We start from the raw sequence: 18,331 nt of genomic DNA, 5'->3' as shown, positions 1-18,331 counted from the left end.
TTAATATTAAAAATTTCTGGCATACAGAAAATACTGCGTGCCAATTTCTAACATGGATGCTTCCATGGATTTCCCTTTGGCTGTCTGTCATAATCAATAGCGTTAATAACATTTGGCGGATTTCAAAATTTATTCAAACAGCAGCTGTGAAATCCGGATAAACAAGCTGCTGTTTATACATACTGACCCAATATTAGCTTTGGCACATGGATATCTCTGTCAACACCATCGTTACTGATAAAACTGAATCTCATTAAACACCAAACACTTACCACTGTAAACCATTTTAAAGCGTTTAACATTGTTTCACACCAGGTATCTACTCATAATCAGTATTACAATCTTTCAAAATATGATATTACTGTAAAACTTTTCAGAGTTTTCATGTTTAATGTCATTTGTCATGTTATTTAGTATATTCTAGCTCCACATATCATCTATCAGCATTCTGAGTTTTCATATATTAATACACTTCATGCAGTACACAACCACTGAAAATCCTGTGTGCAATGTGATAAAGTTGTTCAATAATGCAACTGACTTAGTTAGTTATCGCTAAAAGTTAATTATTTTCCAATAACAGCACATTATGAACTGTGTTATTCCTGTCACACAACAACAGTGTGTGGCGAGCGACTACTTTTTTTTATTAAGGCACAAAAAAGTTATACTTTTTATCCATTTATAGTTACACTTAATGTTGAATGTCCACGAAACAAGTTGTCATATAACATAGAGCAGTTTTAAACAGTCATCCTGAAGACTTTCTTTTACTTCTGACTGTTATAAAGCACTGATACTGGAGACTCCTTACAAACATTTTAAATAAACGTCTGCTTACAGAAAACTTCACCATATCAACCATACATGTTTTTTTTAATCCATTTAATCCATGAAATGTCTGCATTCAAGTCCCTGTGAATGAGCTGTTACTACAGAAATGATAACGTAGTAGAATGAGTGCATTTATAAGTTTTAATCTATTAAAGAATGCCATTTCATTCCACTTTTTCTCCATTTATTGTTCCATTTAATGTTGGAACATCCACAAAACTTCCTGTTCCTTCACTTACATTATAGCAGTTATAAACAATCATTCCCTCACCAGCTTCTCAAAGCCCTGTGTCCTGAAGACGTTTCCGTCTCTTTTCCGAAAAGAGAATTTTCACCCAAATGCAGATCCAGTCAACAAGAGGAAGTTTAGAAATACTATGTAAGTGTATTATGTATTAATCATAGAGAGAAGTGTATAGAAACAAGCCTATTTAATAATTTAATGTACTAAAAATAGCATGCTTTTTCTTAAAAAGAAAAAAAAAATCTATTTTTCAAATGACAGAATATAATGCCTATGTTGCATTAAATCAGGAGTTGCTTTAGCTCTATAAGCTGTATCGATCCATGCCATCCCTCATCCTCATCCTTTGGATATCTGCCAGCAAAAATTTATGTGGACTATCCAGAGCGATAAAAATTGCAGGATAAAGATGGCCTTCACACGGGCTGCCACCGACGCCTCACTCTATAACTCACATAAATAGATAATTAACTCACACATACCGACAGAACACTCTTTTCTGTGAGTAACTCCAGCATCACACTCCAGGTAGGAGGCGTGGTCTAAAGTCTGAAGGTGGAAGTGTACATTACAAGTGATTCGGATGACTACAATTTGGCTATTTTATAAAATGGTATATGTACAAATAGTGTTAATGAGCAATCTGCAGAGTAGTAAACTGGTATCCCCTAAGCTTCCATAAAGTATTAGCTACATTAACCTTGTATAGAGCTGTAACTCACAATCTGCAACTATCAGTACTGGCATGTGTTAAGTGCTCCAACTATTTGTATCTGTATTCGGATTTAAACCCGAAGTGGGCGTGGCCTAAACCAAAAGGTTTTTATATATTTGCCTACACTTTCCAACAAATTTAACAAATTTGTAGCTGCTTAGAACACATAATCTATTCAATCTGTTCAATCAGAATAATGCAAAGGTAAAGAACGATTCATTTTTTGGCCATATAGTTTCTTTCATATACTTCTGAAATAAAAAAAAAATAAATTAATTAAATAAATAAAGAGATCGCCTTCACACGGGCTGCCACTGACACCTCACTCTATAGCTCACATACACAGATAATTAACTCACACATACTGACAGACATACTCACACTCTTTTCTGCCAGGTCTTGAGTGATTTTCATATCAAGAGTTTCATATCTATCCGTAAACACTATACTTTTCCCCCCTTGTCCATTAGTCATGTTCTCAGATGTTATACTGTGTGACCTATTATGACTTCACACCATTCAAAGACACACAAATTATAGAGCTCATAATTCATGTCCTGAAAACTGACCTTTTGACACAAACCAGATGGGACAAAAACCCATACCATCCATATAGGTTTGCCTGACACGTTTACTTTTTCAAAGTCACTTAGGTTGAAGGTGAAGAGTCTACACAGCAATGCTTAAAGGATGAATTACTACAATACGTCAAACTATTCAAAGTCACTTTGTTACCAGTAAGAAGAGTAAGCTATGTATTTTATTTTCAGATTCCACACTTCCACAATCCATGGACTTTCCAAACCCGTGGAAACACACAAACATGGACGAATGCCGCAGCCATCATCGATTCTTGGAGGCGGGGCTTCGTGGATGAGAGGTGGGGTCAAGAAGAAAATAAACAAATCTAAAGTTTCTTGTAGAGCCCAAGTTCTACTCACTGCACCTTAGCAGACACTTTTATCCAGTTCACCGCTGAGCTAATCATGGATGCTAATATTACAGATAGCTCCCTAATACAAGGAAAATACTCATTCGACAAATGCTGCTATAGCACTGATCTAATGAAAGCCACAGTGCTAACTGAGCTAGCAAAGGCTTTGGAGCTATTTGCTCAAGCTAATCTAATGTCCTGGCGGTGGGTGTGTGTGTTCAGCCCACCTTGGTTGTGACGGTGAGGAGGGGGTTTCCATCTGAGGAGGCCTTACGTGGGAACTCCTTCAGCATCATGGCAACCACCCTCGAGTCTTTCCCCTACAACAGTGAGATGAACAGTGAACCGGGTCAGTGTACCGCCAAAGTAGCATGGGCTCGAGTAGGCATGTGTTGATCATCGATTATACTATATATCACGATATTCAGCATGCAGGATATTGTTATTATCATGGATACTTCGCAGGGTTCCAGACTGTGTGAGCTCATGGGCAGCATTTTTGGGCAGTGTATGCGATCCGGAAGCGAATGATTCCTAATTCAGAGGTAGCATTAGAACAGCTGAGACTGAAGATTGAAAGCAGATGCTAGATTTAAAGGCAGCATCGCATTCCCAGCAAAGTCTTGCAGCTAGCATTTTCTTAGTTGTTTTTTTTTCTGTGGCAGCAATCGCTAAATTAAACAGACAGACAGTGCATATGACGTAGTAGCTAGTATTAGCTAGCTAGCTAGATACTTTGATTTATATATGCTTCGATACAAGAGCTGATCACAGTTATATAGCTAATTTAGGAAAAATTAGACTAGAAGATAAATAAATAGATAAACAAATTAATACTTTCTAATTTACATCAGCGTGCAACTTCGTAGACAGTTAAAAGCTATGAACTGGGTGCTTGTGCTTTTGTGATTATCTTTTGGGAATCTTTTTAACCCCATGATTCTCAGAGTCAGCTCTGGGGACCCCTCATGGTCCAGCATGTATATCCATCATCATGCTTTTGGTTATTACTTAGTTATCAAAGCTATAAGCCTTATTGACTGGTCAATAGAAGTGTAAATAATGTTAACTTGAATCCAGGAAGCACTGTTAATATGATACAGTGTTTCAAATCTACATCTGAATTAGTGTAAAATTCAGAAATAAAAATCTCTAACAGCTTAAATAAACTAATATGGTACATATTTGCCATGTTGTTCTTAAAATTTTGTAAATCTGTGATAAAATGTTCCTTAATTATCGTGACATGAACAGTTCAACAGATCAACACATGTCTAGTCTGTAAAAAAGGAAAATAAAAAGAACATTTGACACAACACAAAGTGTCGGCCCTTGATTTTTAAACGCCTGTCAATCAAAAAGTTCAAAATTCACAAGAAAGGACAAAAATTCATACATCACTGCCTCTCACAGCCCCGCTAACTGCTGTACCATGATGAAACATGACGCACTCCTGACTTAGTGCATTAACCAAAGCCGCTGGCGTATCAAAGCCGTACACCGGAGAAACATCAATCATGGCATTAAACGATTTCAGCCTGGCTCTGTTCCATTCAGGGTCACGTCGAGTGGACACTGTCCATCACCACAGTGCCTTTCACGGGGCTTTTAACAGTCCCTGATCCCCTCAGACACGGCTAAGCACTTCAGCAGGGACTAGCGGAGCATCGGGTACGGGACCAGAAGCAATTTTGGCGGCCTTGTTTAATATGTTTATGCCTCACAGACTTCAGTCCCATGTAACATTCCAGTTTAATCTCCTTTCGGCTTTGGGGAAATTGTTTTATTTTTATTTCATGAAAGATGCAGCAAGAAGCTTAAATGAATACAAGAAGAAAGAGCAGCACCCATGCTCTGAGGGGACTCTCTCTATAAAAAAAAATTCAAATAAACCCAAGATATTCCATGTTTTATCATACATTATCACATTAAAATATAGAATGACCAATGACTACACTTCTTCTCAGCTGCTTAACTTATTATTTCTTCTATCAGAGTAACCGCTAGTCACCCAGCAAGAACTCACTATTTAGCTTGATGTTTAACAAGCTCATTTTCATGCTAAAAAAAAGTTAAAAATCATTCAAACGTTAAACCCACCTACTTAACCTTTAGAGACCTAATGTTAAAGAATAATTAATCTTACCTAATGCACCTTTAAATGTCATTATTAAGTATTTAATGGCTTTTATGTCACCTTCCATATTGTACATTATTACCTTTTTTTTTTTTTTGCTTCTTTATTTTGATGTTTGACCCCTGCCTGTTTTTGAACATGAGTTTTTCTGCTCTCATATCCATCGGCCTCTGTTTTGTGACAGACTCCGCTGACTTTCTTTTGCCCTGTGGTCCCATTTATATCGCAGACACATCCATATTTAACGAAGTCTCTTGGCAGCAGTACATTGCACCATGTGATCTTCATATTCTCACCCTTGCATCAGTGGATAACCTCACCTGGATACCTGGATAAGAGCTGCTGGTGCAATCATAAAGACTGTTCTGCGCTCATCCAAGGACTCTGTTCACACTGAACATCCTTTTAACACACTTTGTACTGTTCGTCTTTACTTTTCGGCACATGTGCTCTGTAATGATTTACAATGATGTGTTCCCTTTTGGGTCTGGTTCCTCTTAAGAGCTCTTCTTCATATCGTCTCAGGGAGTTTTTCCTCATACTTTTCACCTTTCACAGGTGTACATTTATTGTTCTTGACCCGGACTGTTCATTTTTCAGTGAAGCGGTCTTCTGACACTGTCATCTGAGAGTTCAGACTGTCTGGATGCTTTAAAAGTGAAGCAGACATCAAAGCTGTAGCAACCAGGCCACGTGTAAATGTCCCAGACTTCAAATAAAAGATGAGGAAAACAAAGGTTATTCATTTTCCATGCTGTTTGTTTGAATTCACACCCCATGCTCCTGTCTTACTCTATGTTTGACGATTCGTCCGTTTAACTGCGTGCACTGCAAAGCAAACACAGCCATTTTGAAACCTTGAGATTCCTCCACGGAGCACCCTTCACGTCTGACCTTTTCTTCACACCCAGAAAGCTTTGCTCCAAAGTGTTTCAGCATCTTTGCGGTCTCATCAGAACTAAAAATAAAGCTGATGGATGCAGTGAAGACAGCCAGTACTCCACAGCACCAGCTGAGAAATGTAACAAGGTTCTGGCTGCATTGGAGCTGATCAAACAGAAACAAATGTGCAGTTCTAAGACTAAATAAGTAGGTTAAACCTGTAGAAAATAATCCATTTGGATAAGATTACTTGGTATTTTAGTGTTGAATTAGACAATACTGATAATATGGACTTATTTAAGGTTAAGTTTTTAGAGGTTATGTCATGATTTTCCCATTACAATTCAAGTCCAGAGTTGAGAAATTGTAACTGCGTCACTTAACAGCTAAAATCATTACTTTGTCTATATTAGGATGATTTGTCCAGGTGAAGTGTTAAATTCAACCAACAATTAATCTAAACAGTAACACACCTTTTCATTAACCAAATCATATCACATACTTAGAGTCAACGAACTACATACAGTCAAAGACAGACCCAACAAAGTCTCCATGAAACACTGAAACAATGATGGAAACTTTATTTAAGGGGAATGAACTCCAATCAAGCAGCTGTTTTGCTAGCAACAGTTAGCGTGTACATTCAGATATCTCACACAACACCCTGTGATCTGCTTTACAAAGACGAATACAGCCCACAGTTATATTTCCAAATGTGAAAACTGCTGGTCCCTTGTGTGGCCGTACACCGGCGTTGCGTTTATTTCTGTGAAAATAGGCCGTTGCTACCACTGAGAGGAAGTGCTAGCGCAATCAGCGTGTGGATTGCTAGCATCAGCAATGAATCCTCATCACCTGAAACTCAACACCTGCACTTACTCAGCTCTGAAGGGACTGTGGACATATAAAGCACTCAATGGCTGCAGAATAATAAGAGTCTTCACCATGTGCTACATTTAAAAAGATGCTAATTTTTTCCCCATGTCATTTTCTTCACACTTTAGTTTTTGTAATTATCTTAGTCTTAAATTTAAAAATCCAGCTGCCAGGAATCGTCTTCCTACTAAAAACTTATTCACACCGAATCCAATGCAGCTAATCAAGAAAGTGTGAAATATTCATAAAGGATGTTTTGTTGCTCTGTAATTAAGCTTTCACTGTGTAAGGATTTAAACATGATAGAGAGTGCCGTTATAGTAAAATAATCAACAGTGGGGTGGTGTGATGAAGCAGGGTTGTTGTTCCCATTCCAAAGTTGATTATTTTCCATTTACAGCACTTCCTGAAGTGTCTTATTCCTCTTATACCTCAGCAGGACCACACTCCTGAGATTATTGTAAATTATGGCTTGTTTTTTTGTATATATTTTATTAAATTGTGATTTTTATTAAAGTATTATTTCATTGCTACTGAAAATATTATTTCAATAAGCCACTATCATGTGAACCGATCCAACAGGGAGCATTAAGCTGTAAATGTCTTGTTGTACAGCATTTGAACTAGATCCTAGAATCTACAACCTAAAGAGTATTTTCTTGGAAAGATCTCTAAATCGAAAACTCTCTGTTTCAGAGTTTGATGGACAAAAACAAAGCTTTTGGGTTATAGAATTAGTCTTTTCTTTAATAGTGTACCCTCATACCCACCTACGATGGTTTCTAATGAACTTAGTTCTATTTCCAAAAAAAAAAAAGAAACAAATAAGTAATTTAAACCACAGCGACCCTGTTACTGAAGCTTTTACAACAGCTACCAATTGGCGAGGGTGAGGGCTAGCACATGCTTCCTTTCATACACATGAGCGCAACTCCTGCATCTGCTGCTCGTTCTGCATCACAGCTCAGCGTAACACGCTCAGAGGAAAGTGCTATCCGCCCTCTTCCACATACTGTACATGATCTCATAGATGCACACGACTTGCTAGTGTCGCTGTGATTAACAATTCCTGAAGAACAAAAACATTTTTTACTGTAACATACCAACCTGTGAAATGACATAGAGAAACAACATTACGATGATACAAAACAAAATGAACAGTTAAGTAGTTTGTTTAAAGTAATGAATTTTAACTAAATGTTAATGGAAAGGTGCTTCTCTCTTTGTACAGAATTTTTTTGAGACCTTTTGGGGTACTCTGTACCTTACAGTAGCAGTCACAATAGACAAACCGGCCATGACATTAGTGATGTGGTGCTTGCTGGTGTGAACACGAGTCCAGAAGCTGCATTAATCTTTTACACTTAAGGTCAGCGCTGCCTCTTCGGAGTCACATTCGCATAATTAGCATGAATCGTGCGCTCAGGAATGCCAATTTATTTACAATGTATTCAAATACAAAGATCCTGCATTTTTCCTCTGGGACTTCTAACAGTAACGCCAAACACTTTTGAAATGAAAGGCATTCATGGAATTAAGCGTGAGATAATGTTATGTGAAAGCCTGGAGGTTTAAAAAAAAAAACGGCTTGATGGAAAGGCAATACAAACAAACTAGCGTGATCTGCATCTGTGCTCTGGCCTCATTCGCTGATAATCCTCGCTGTTCTATGCTCAGATCACAGGCTGTATATCCCAGCCAGGCATCTGCTCTGACTGTCAGTGCTACCTGATCTGGTTTGGGAGGAAATGTGGCACGACATCTGCAACCACATCTATAAATCTAGATGATTTCACAGATTAGCTGCTAACCTGAAAACTGGCCTGCCTTAGCCTTCATTCAAGCTTTTCATTCAAGCAATGTATGTGTGTGTCCCTAATATTCCGCATGACTGACACAGAAAAAGACCCACCGTCCCTCCACAGATAAGGGCCGTCTTGTGATTCCTGCAAGGTCAACAAAATCCAAATTAATTTTCAGCAGCACTGTGGTGCCATTCAGACACGGATCAATAGTTTGTGCCACATTGTTCTATTCATAAAGCGCAAGTCCAAGTAAGACTTATAAATGCTATAATAAGTGTATTTTATTAAATGTGAGCAATAATGTGTGTGTGTGAGTGTGTGTGTGTCTGTGTGTGTGTGTGTGTGTAAATCAGCCAAGTGGAATCAGTATTGACTTTATATTGGCCTCTGCATGCACTCATGTGTGTTCTCAGTGGCTCAGGTGCTGCTGTCCAACTAATCAATCCAAAAGCATAAGATTACAGCTAGAGGAGCGAAGTGCTGCTCATTTCCTCATTCGTCTTCATATATCTTATTGATTTTGTGTTCAGTCTGATTTAGTAGGTGGGCATGTGTCAATTTTACACTCTAATATCACCATAAAATCCTCATTGTTTATCACAGTGTACATTACTGGCACAATATTGCATTAAAAAGTAATGATCATTTGTTTACCTTATTTCCATGGCAGTGTGAATTTTTTGTCCTCCTAAATAGAACATATATAGGACAGAGATAAAGAAGTCAGATATTTTAGCCAACTTTGGAGCTCTATTTCCCATTAAAATGATGCATCAGATGCATCTATAGAGCTCAGTATGTTTTAATCGATCATTTTCCCTGGGTCAGAGACTTTGTTTATTCAATCAAATTTTTGGGAGGATTTATAAATTTATTTAGTTATTTTTAAGCTCTGGTGAACCTGCAGTACATTTTGTTTACAATATTAAACCTCTGTTCGTAGCAATTTCTAATTTATTTAGTGTTATACACACAAAAGTGTTTTTCATTGTTTATGATTCAGAAATAAAAAAAAATCTTAGTCTTCTTTAGTTCATAAAAAATTGGCAAATTGCTGTGGCAGTAGAAATTGTTTATTATGGGAAAGACAACAATCATAGTCATTATCTGTAGGCAGAATGCTCTGCAAGTTCACGCACTTGCACCCCACCCATTTCTACTGCCACAGTAATTTGCCAATTTTTTTTATTAATTAAAGAAGACACATTGTACTTTTCCTTCGTTTATAGTTAATTATAGTTTCTGTTCTCTTCACAAGCCTCTCTTTTTTAAACACGGTATAACTAAAAACAAAAAAACAGGGGACATCAAAAACTAAGGAGTAGAAATGTACATTATCAATAAACTTGACTTCAAAAAAGTGACAAAGATATAAATAAGGGTATAAATAGACAAATTTATCAAGGGCTAAACAAGTGCACACTTTAGGTAATAGACTGATCAGGGGATAGGGGCAGAACCAAATCAAAAGTACATGGCAATGTAAATAAAAAGCACATGGAGGGAACTGAAGAAAAAAAAAAAAAAACATGAGATCAGCGCTTGTGACACTTGGAACCGTGCTGTGCACTGAGAGCGGGAATCAGAGCATGTTGTTACTGGGAAATGGGAATTATGGGAAAGCCCTCCCTAAAAGGACACATTTCCTTCAAATTTGTCCAGAAGATCATGTGCTAATCTAGTGAGACAATCAAGTTATTTTCTGGTGCTTAAATGGAGACTTTCTAATTCTTATTTATTTCAATCATAATAAAATAAGATCAAGACTGCTACCAGTGCTTTAACAAACATTTGCTCATTCTGCTTTCAATATGCACAGGCCATTTAATGGTCAATACAGCAGGTTTTATGTTACATAACAAATCCGCTGGCATACCTCGGCTGCTTAGTGCACAGGGATCGTGTTAGGACTAGGTGATGTGATTTGAATAGAGTAGACCAAACCACAAATGGATGGTAAACATAAAAAAATCATGGGATTATACTACTGTTTGTAATATGCACTATTTAAAACCTCTCAGTTTTTTTTTTAATTTTATTTTATCTACCAATGGATCCAGGTAAATATGTCAAACAACATCTCAGATGTTTTTCCCTCATTACTGAGCTTGCCATGGCGCATACACTTCCTTATCTTAAGAAAATTAGCTTGTCACAAGCTCATCTGGTTCATTTCCACTGAACCATTACCGAATCAGTCATCACATCTTTCATTACACTACAGAGAAAATCACTGGCTGTCGTCTCCCACCTCATGCAGAGTTCTACACATCTAGGGCGAGGACGAAAGCAGGGAAAATCAAGAACTAACTCTTAACTGAGTAGCTCAGGCTGTAACGCTCACAGACTGGCACAAAGATCAGTCATATCGTGACATTTAACTGTACGCGCTGCTGATATTTACAATATACTCACTCATGTACTCGCAGTGTAAATATACCTACCATTCATTATATATTCATTTATTCTTTTATTGTATAAGTACATATATTCTGATATTTAAAATATTTAAAATTTATAGTGATATCTGGACCAAGAAGAATTGATAATTAAAGATTCTTATTCTGATCTGTGTTAGATCAAATCAGTCAGTGTGTGCTTTAAAGGAAGGGATAAGACTCAAGGAAATCTGGCCTTTTTTGCTTAAATTTTTATAGTGACCTAGAAATAGTCAGTCTTGAAATCAATCACTGTCATGCTACTCTTCATAATATTCTTTCATTTTTAGTTTTATTTCCAGTTTTCCAGCTCTGATGAGTGCTTTGTAAAAATCTAACCATGCGTGAGTTAAACGAATGCCGGATTTCACAGGAGCTGACTGCCCTCATAAATGTCTTGGAAATGTCAGTCACTGCCTGGGTACATATTTGCTTGCTGACTCGGCTGTACCGAAACAATTACTGTGCTAGTGAGAAACCAGTTTCAGTCCAGCTCAATGGCTGGGCAAAAAGATTTCATCCCCCAGGCAGTGAGGCTGCACAATATGGACAGAAATAGCAGCTACTATATGCCCTGCAGTGTATTAAAACAAGAAGAGGAGAACCTGTAATGCATCACTGTTAAAAACTGGCATGCATTAATTCGACCAGAATTAATATTTGTTATTTGGATCACGTCCAAAACACAGACAGAAATTTTTAAATGAAATGGTATGTTAAAGCACTCATTTATATATAGCAGGTCAATATTAGAGTCACAAACAATATGTCGTGCAGTCTAACCAGCCAGCAGTGGATGTAGTTCATGTGTATGCAGCTTCCCCATATTCTGTCGCTCAGTTAATGGTTGTTTTTCCTCATCTGGATTTCTTACATATAATCAATGATATCTACAAAGACATAGAAAATACTTACATGATTTGTTCTTTTTTTTTGCATTAAGGCTCCTGATACATCCCAATTTAGTGTTTATATCCAGTGCCTGTCAACTATAGACTCAGCAAAGTATTACACTGGATCAAAGCAGCACTCAAAAAATATTCCAGCAGAGCCAATCAACATCTGAAAATAATTTTCTAAACCATTACAGCTTCTATAGCAGATCTTCTGTTCAGCTTATCCAATCATATGCATTTATGTACTTTATGTAGCTGAATGCAGCTCATCAAGAAAGGGAACTTCAGTAATTAAACACTCTCTGGTCTAATTGGCGAAGTTATGAGATAGCTTGTACTAAAAACATAAAAGGATGACGAAAACAATGCTTAAAGATGATTGGGCAGAAACTTCTGCATTTATTTTCCACTATCATCTGTTCAGAGTCTGTGTCTTGTTTACATCCATGAACCAATCCCCAATGTTTTAGCATTAAAGGTGACTGTTTTCACCATTCAATCATGTTAGTTGTTCATCCAGACATTATACAGAAGTTTATGTAGCTGGACCTTCATAAATTTTAGTTGAGCTGCTGTGGATGTATCTACAGGAGAGAGACTGAACCATCTGTGCATTTGGTAGAGTGGAAAAAAATTCCCAAAGGACTTCCAGGATGTTTAATAAGTAAGTTCAGTGTCTCAGCCTATACAACTGCATGATATTTGTTTAGCTATGACATGAATTAGCTAGAAACAGAAAACTGGACACAAGTACAAATCACATCAATTTTTTTTTCAATTTCCACATTTGGGCTTCATGTTGTCAGTTCCACTCTTTCCCCCAATATGAAACGTTTAACCATAGTAAGCTTGAAATAGAAAAAAATTCAAATAATGCTGTTATTTCACCCAATAATTATTAAATATAGTAATAGTGAGGTATTTTTCATACAGTTAGATCATACACTGTAAACTGTAAACTGTACACCTGTAATGATCCTGGTATAAATATCTGATGCAGTGTGTTTGGTTCACATCATATCACATCACAAGCAGCACTTAAAGCCTCACACAAGCTTTTTTTCTATCATCTCTCAACATATAATTAGAGAAGCCTTTTTAACTCAATAAGATGAACAAAAACCCAGTAGATCAAGCTTTCTCACTCAGCTTTACTCTTAAGTCTCAGTAAAGACAGCGCAGGACACGGCACATCCCCCATCTCCCCGTAGGCCCGAGCCTCATATATTACTGCGGATGTTTTGTTCAGTATGTGTGTGTGTGTGCAGCATTCACTGTATTCTTGCGTTTCCTTTATGTTATTCCGGATCAAGACTATAGGCATGTTGACACAACACTGTGATATAAGATACACGATATATCAAAATTTGCTACTTTACTTCCTTGCTGCAATGTTATCTGAGTGATTTGGTGAAATATATATTGCAAAGAAATTTTTTCAGCGAACTCATATTTGACAAGAAAAAGGAAGGAACATGAAATGATTCCTACAAAAATGGCAGGTCCAAACAGCTTCATCGAGTAACAGTGAATAACAATGGGGCTTACACCTGACACTACCACTGTACCCAGAAGTGTGTATCATAATGTTACGGTATTGCAATAGCAACAAGCATATAATCTGGTCTGGACCTAATCTGGCCCTAATCCGGCCCTAATCCGTATACTTGTAATAATAATCTTATATATTCTGTATAAAAACAGTTCATATATAGGTGGTAAAAGACTCTAACAGCAAAATGCGTAAGTTAATGTGACATATATTTATAAAATTAAGAATATTTTGCCATAATTTTTGGGGTGTGTTTTAGACTCCAGAGCAATTTAAACTAAATCCTACGGACCTCCTCATTTTTTTTAGATTTTTCAAATAATATTTTTTTGAGCCATAGAACTGTCTATTTCTGAACTTTCCACTGATAGAAGACATTATGTCTGTTGTCTTCGGTGCTTGAACCCATAAACATAATAACTTTAATAATATGATTATGATTTTCACCACTGTAACAAAATTAAAAAAAAAATAATAATTCACAGACCCCTGGCTATGCTTCATGGACTTGGAGAACCACTGGTGTAGAGAATACTGTAACTTTATAGACTGTAATTATTCTATTGGTAGATATCTGTATATGTGTTAGTTCTGTTGTTTCATCTTATCTTTTAATCCAAGCTGCTGGATCAATTTCCCCTCAGAAATTTATAAGATGTAATCGTTTCTTATCCTTTTTTTTCCTGTAGGAAAAGAAATGCCTTCCTCACACTATCTCTGAGGACACGAATTTCTATCTTCTACCATGAAAGAATTTCATTTCGTTTGTCAAATTAATGCAGATATGAGCAAACCTGAGTCACACACACTCACACTGTGTGTGAATTCAGCATGCAGCGTATTAAGTTCAGCTCTCAGTTGGAAGCATCTGTCGAGGTCTTACAGTACGGACTCTCTGGTTTAATAAGAGCCTCTTTTACAGCAGTGTGTTTGCATCAGTGTGTCATGCATTAAAAAAAAAAACATCATAAATCCCTCCGGATGTCCCTCTGCTTGCACAGCAAAATTACTGGCAAATAAAGGCAGCATCACTTTCCCCAAACCATCAGTCAATGGACTCTGTTCATGGAGAACCAGGAGGGGCTTCCTACACACACACACACACACACCGATTGACACAGTGCTGGAACGGGAAGCGCATTAGTGTCAAGCGTCAAAGCCTCTGGAGCAAATCACACCTGATGGCAGTTCCCGCGTAGTGCAAGCGCAGCATCATCAGTCATGTGAGCACTAGCAGGCGATATCGGAGTTCATCAGACTCTATGAAGGTCACAGTGAGCTGACATGGATCACATGGATGTTGACTGTGCATTCATGCAATATCTATGCTTGCGCCATACTGACATACGCAACTGTTTTTTTTTGTTTGTTTGTTTTTGTTTTTTTGTTTTTTAAATCTGGCATGATGACACAAGTAGGGATCACCTGTATGTTGTGCTTGTCGACTCATTTACATGGTACCTCATTTGCATACATAAGCATCAGTGTAATTACTGACAACACACATGTTTCGCATACAAGTTTGTTCATATTAACACGTCTGTATTTAGTCTATGTTTGTAAATTGATAACTTTTTCACAAGTAATGGTATGGCACTATGTGCACTTTGGGACTATTTTCCACTAACATCAAATGTAGTTCAGCAGCCAATCAGAATCCAGCATCTGCTTCTTTAGTTTTGCAATTAATGTGAGCACAAAGATGTGTAAAACTGATAAATACATGTTAAGCAGTTGTCTACATTTTGGGCAGTAGAAAATTTAGTAGAAAATAGGGGTTTCCTCCTCGGTAGAGCCCTACGAAGAAATGTTAGCCTGCACTAAAAAAAGAAGTCTTAACAGTTCTTTGGTTTGTTCTCAAAGTTTCCAACAACACAGGGTTTCCCTATCAAGTGAGCATCGAGTCACCACAGGATGCTAATAACCTTTAACCCTGTGAGGGTTTCCACAGGATGAGATGGCTCCGTTTTCTCTAAGACTGTCATAATAAACCAGGTCTGCTGCCTAAAATAAATGCATTACCCTCATTTCCCCAACCCTCGGTTTTAGGGTTCTGCCTTTAGAAACCTTTAAAAGGGACAAACCACCCTGGTTGCTTGAGAAAGGTATAGAAAAAAAAACATTTTCTTAAAATCATTTCATAACATTTGTTATAAGATATTCTGGTAACGGGAGGAACACAATCTGAGCAGATCACATGTTTGGTAGCTCTAAATCACGATCATCACCTTTGGGTTCCTCAGAAGTGCCAAATACACTTTTAAAAAGCCGTTCCTCAGATAATCATTCCTCATTGGTTCTTTGAGTGTTTTAACCTTCTTAAATGAGGTTTAAGAAGATTTGAACATTTTCTGGAAGGTAAATCCTCTGTTTTAGGATTCTACATGAAAGGAACAAACCCTTGAGGTTGCTAGAGGAAGCCTTTTCAAATGACAAAAAAAACCCCAGCAAAACAACTTCATAACATTTAGCCTATTTATTATGCAAGATATTCCGGTAAGAGCAGGACCACAAACTGAGTAGATGTTTGGGAGCTCTAAATCATTATCACCTCAGATTTCTCAGAAGTGTCAGGTAAACTTAGAAAAACTGCTTCCTTAGATAAAGGTTCTTCAATGGTTCTTTGAGTGAACTTCTCCTTGGAACCTTCGCCGAAAGGAATATTCTCTGTTTTAGGATTCTACATAACATGAACATAACAAGAAAAAAAACCTTGAGGGTGCTAGAGGAAGCCTTTTTGTATGAAAAAAAACACCAAAATAATTTAATAACATTCATTTATTTTGCGAGAGATTCTGGTATCGGGAGGACCACAAACTGAGTAGATATTTAGTAGCTCTAAATCATGATCATCGCCTTGGGTTCCTCAGAAGTGCCAAATAAACTTATAAAAAGGGGTTCCTTAGATAAATGGTTCCTCAGGGGTTATTTGAGTGTTTAACTTCTACTTGGAACCTTTACAGAAAGGAAAATCCTCAGTTTTAGGGTTCTACCTGAAAAAAAAAAACTGTGATGGTGCTAGCCTATTTATTATGCAAGATATTCTGATAACAAGAGGACCACAAACGGAGTAGATGTTTGAAAGCTCTAAATCATTATCACCTCAGGTTCCTCAGAAGTGTCAGATAAACTTAGAAAAATTGGTTCCTCAGATAAAGGTTCCTCAGTGGTTCTTTGAGTGTTTTGACTTCTACTTGTAACCTTTACAGAAAGGAATTTTCTCTGTTTTAGGGTTCTACCTGATAAAAACCTTTCTGAATGAAATTTCATAGCATTCGGTTATCATGCAGGATATTCTGGTGTCAGGAGGATCACAAACTGAGCAGATGTTCAGTAGTTCTGATGATCATCACCTCAGGTTCCTCAGAAGTGCCTTAACATCTCCACAAACAGCCCAAATCTGGATTTATGAAAAACCATACACACCTCCTTACCCGTGTGTCACGTTAAATCAAATCTAGATGATGTTGTTCTTGATGAAACACAAACACCACCGATGGCCGTCGTTACCTCAGAGCACCAATTATTCAGTTCAGCCTCGCGCACGTGCCAAAGGTTCCTCACAACACCTTTCGAAAAGGCGCGAGAAACATCTTACCTGCGCGTGACCCTGATACATCTTCACTTCCGCGGATGGAGAAGAGCTGGAAAGTCCGCAGCTCGTGCACTTTTATCAGCCAGTCTCAGTGTAGGGATGGAGGTGAAGAAGAAGAAGGAAAAAAAAGCTGATGGAGATGCGGCTCTTGCAGAGTCAGGTGCTGCGTCCCGACTGCGCGTGCATGCGAGGACGCCACGGAGGATGTCGGATCACTGCAACTCACGACTCGCGTCTCGTTGTCATGTTTTCAAAACCACAAGACGCGTTGCCTGCGCTGCAGGACCTGTCCCAACTCACACCGCCCTCCTCCCTTTGCTCGCTATTTTCAATTGGTCCTCCTGAGGAACCGCCTCATGGCTCATAAATGATGCCGGCGCACTTTCATGCACGGGACTGCGCTTTTCCACAGGACACGCTGTGCTGTAGTCACACTAACCCTCAGTTACGGCTGGAATGGACTCCTAATACACAATATCAGCACAGTAGGCTTACATAGGAATAGTCCATAACCTTAACTGACTGTCTGACTGACTCCACGTTGATGAAACGCGCATGCGCAAGAGTTTTAAACGACATAAACCTTTCCAGTGTGGAAACTGTTAATATGGGCATTATCCTGTGCAACAGCTGTAACAGTGGAATAAAACATGAAATGGGCTAATAACAGCTCAGGCATTCATCTTCAATATCCTGGTCAGGGTTGCCAGGTCTGCACCTCCAAACCAGCACAAAATGGGACGCATTTTTCCTTCATTTTTCAGAGTGTGCATGAGAAACAAATTCACCATGGTGTGCACGCATTTCTGATTTGCAGACTCTGCATTTTAATCCCTATTCCCTTGGTTCAGTATATCATAAAACATAAATGGTTCTGTATACCGTAGATACACTGTCTGCACTTACACTTTACACCTTCGCTTTATTTTCCATATCATGCGCTTGTGGAAATTTATTTATTTATATTTAATTCTTATAATTTGCTTTAAAAAAAAAAAGCACCATGGCCAGCTATTTTTAAACTAGCCAAAAAACGCCACCTGCTGAATTGATTTTTCCACCCACAGCCTTGTTCCCAAACTATCCCAATTCAGCGTAAAAAAAGCAACCCTGGCAACCCTGGACATGGTAGCTCTAGAGCCTCTCCCAAGAACACTGGGCGCAAGGTGGGAATACACTCAGAATGGGATGCCAGTCCATTATAGGCACCATACACACACACACATTCACATACTCAGTCACACCTAGGGGCAACTTAGCATAAGCAATCCATCTACATGCGTGTTTTTGAGAGGAAACCAAAAGGAAGGCCACGTGAACACAGGTAGAAAATGTGAAACCACACAGACACTAACCTGAGCCCAGGATAAAACCAGGGACCCTGGAGCTGTGATGCTTCTCAGGAGGACAATTAGAAACCTAG

The 18,331-nt window shown here is 38.1% G+C and overlaps 1 protein-coding gene across 2 annotated transcripts in view; it reads right to left on the bottom strand.

Annotated features, from left to right (window-relative positions):
• The window catches only part of pex5lb (peroxisomal biogenesis factor 5-like b), a 38,603-nt gene extending 21,141 nt beyond the window's left edge, over positions 1-17,462 (bottom strand). The window contains exons 1-2 of one of the 2 annotated variants that reach the window (XM_026946262.3): positions 16,912-17,462; positions 2,955-3,047 (exon numbers count right to left, since the gene is read on the bottom strand). In XM_026946262.3, the coding sequence (XP_026802063.1) occupies positions 2,955-3,047; positions 16,912-16,932 (114 nt within the window). In that variant the 5' untranslated portion in view covers positions 16,933-17,462. The remainder of the gene's footprint in view (positions 1-2,954; positions 3,048-16,911) is intronic. The other variant, XM_026946264.3, reaches the window with a different exon arrangement.
• Between the last annotated feature and the right edge of the window lie 869 nt (positions 17,463-18,331).

Source organism: Pangasianodon hypophthalmus, chromosome 21, assembly GCF_027358585.1.
Source record: "Pangasianodon hypophthalmus isolate fPanHyp1 chromosome 21, fPanHyp1.pri, whole genome shotgun sequence".
Taxonomy (NCBI): domain Eukaryota; kingdom Metazoa; phylum Chordata; class Actinopteri; order Siluriformes; family Pangasiidae; genus Pangasianodon; species Pangasianodon hypophthalmus.
This window is presented reverse-complemented; position numbering and strand designations above follow the sequence as displayed.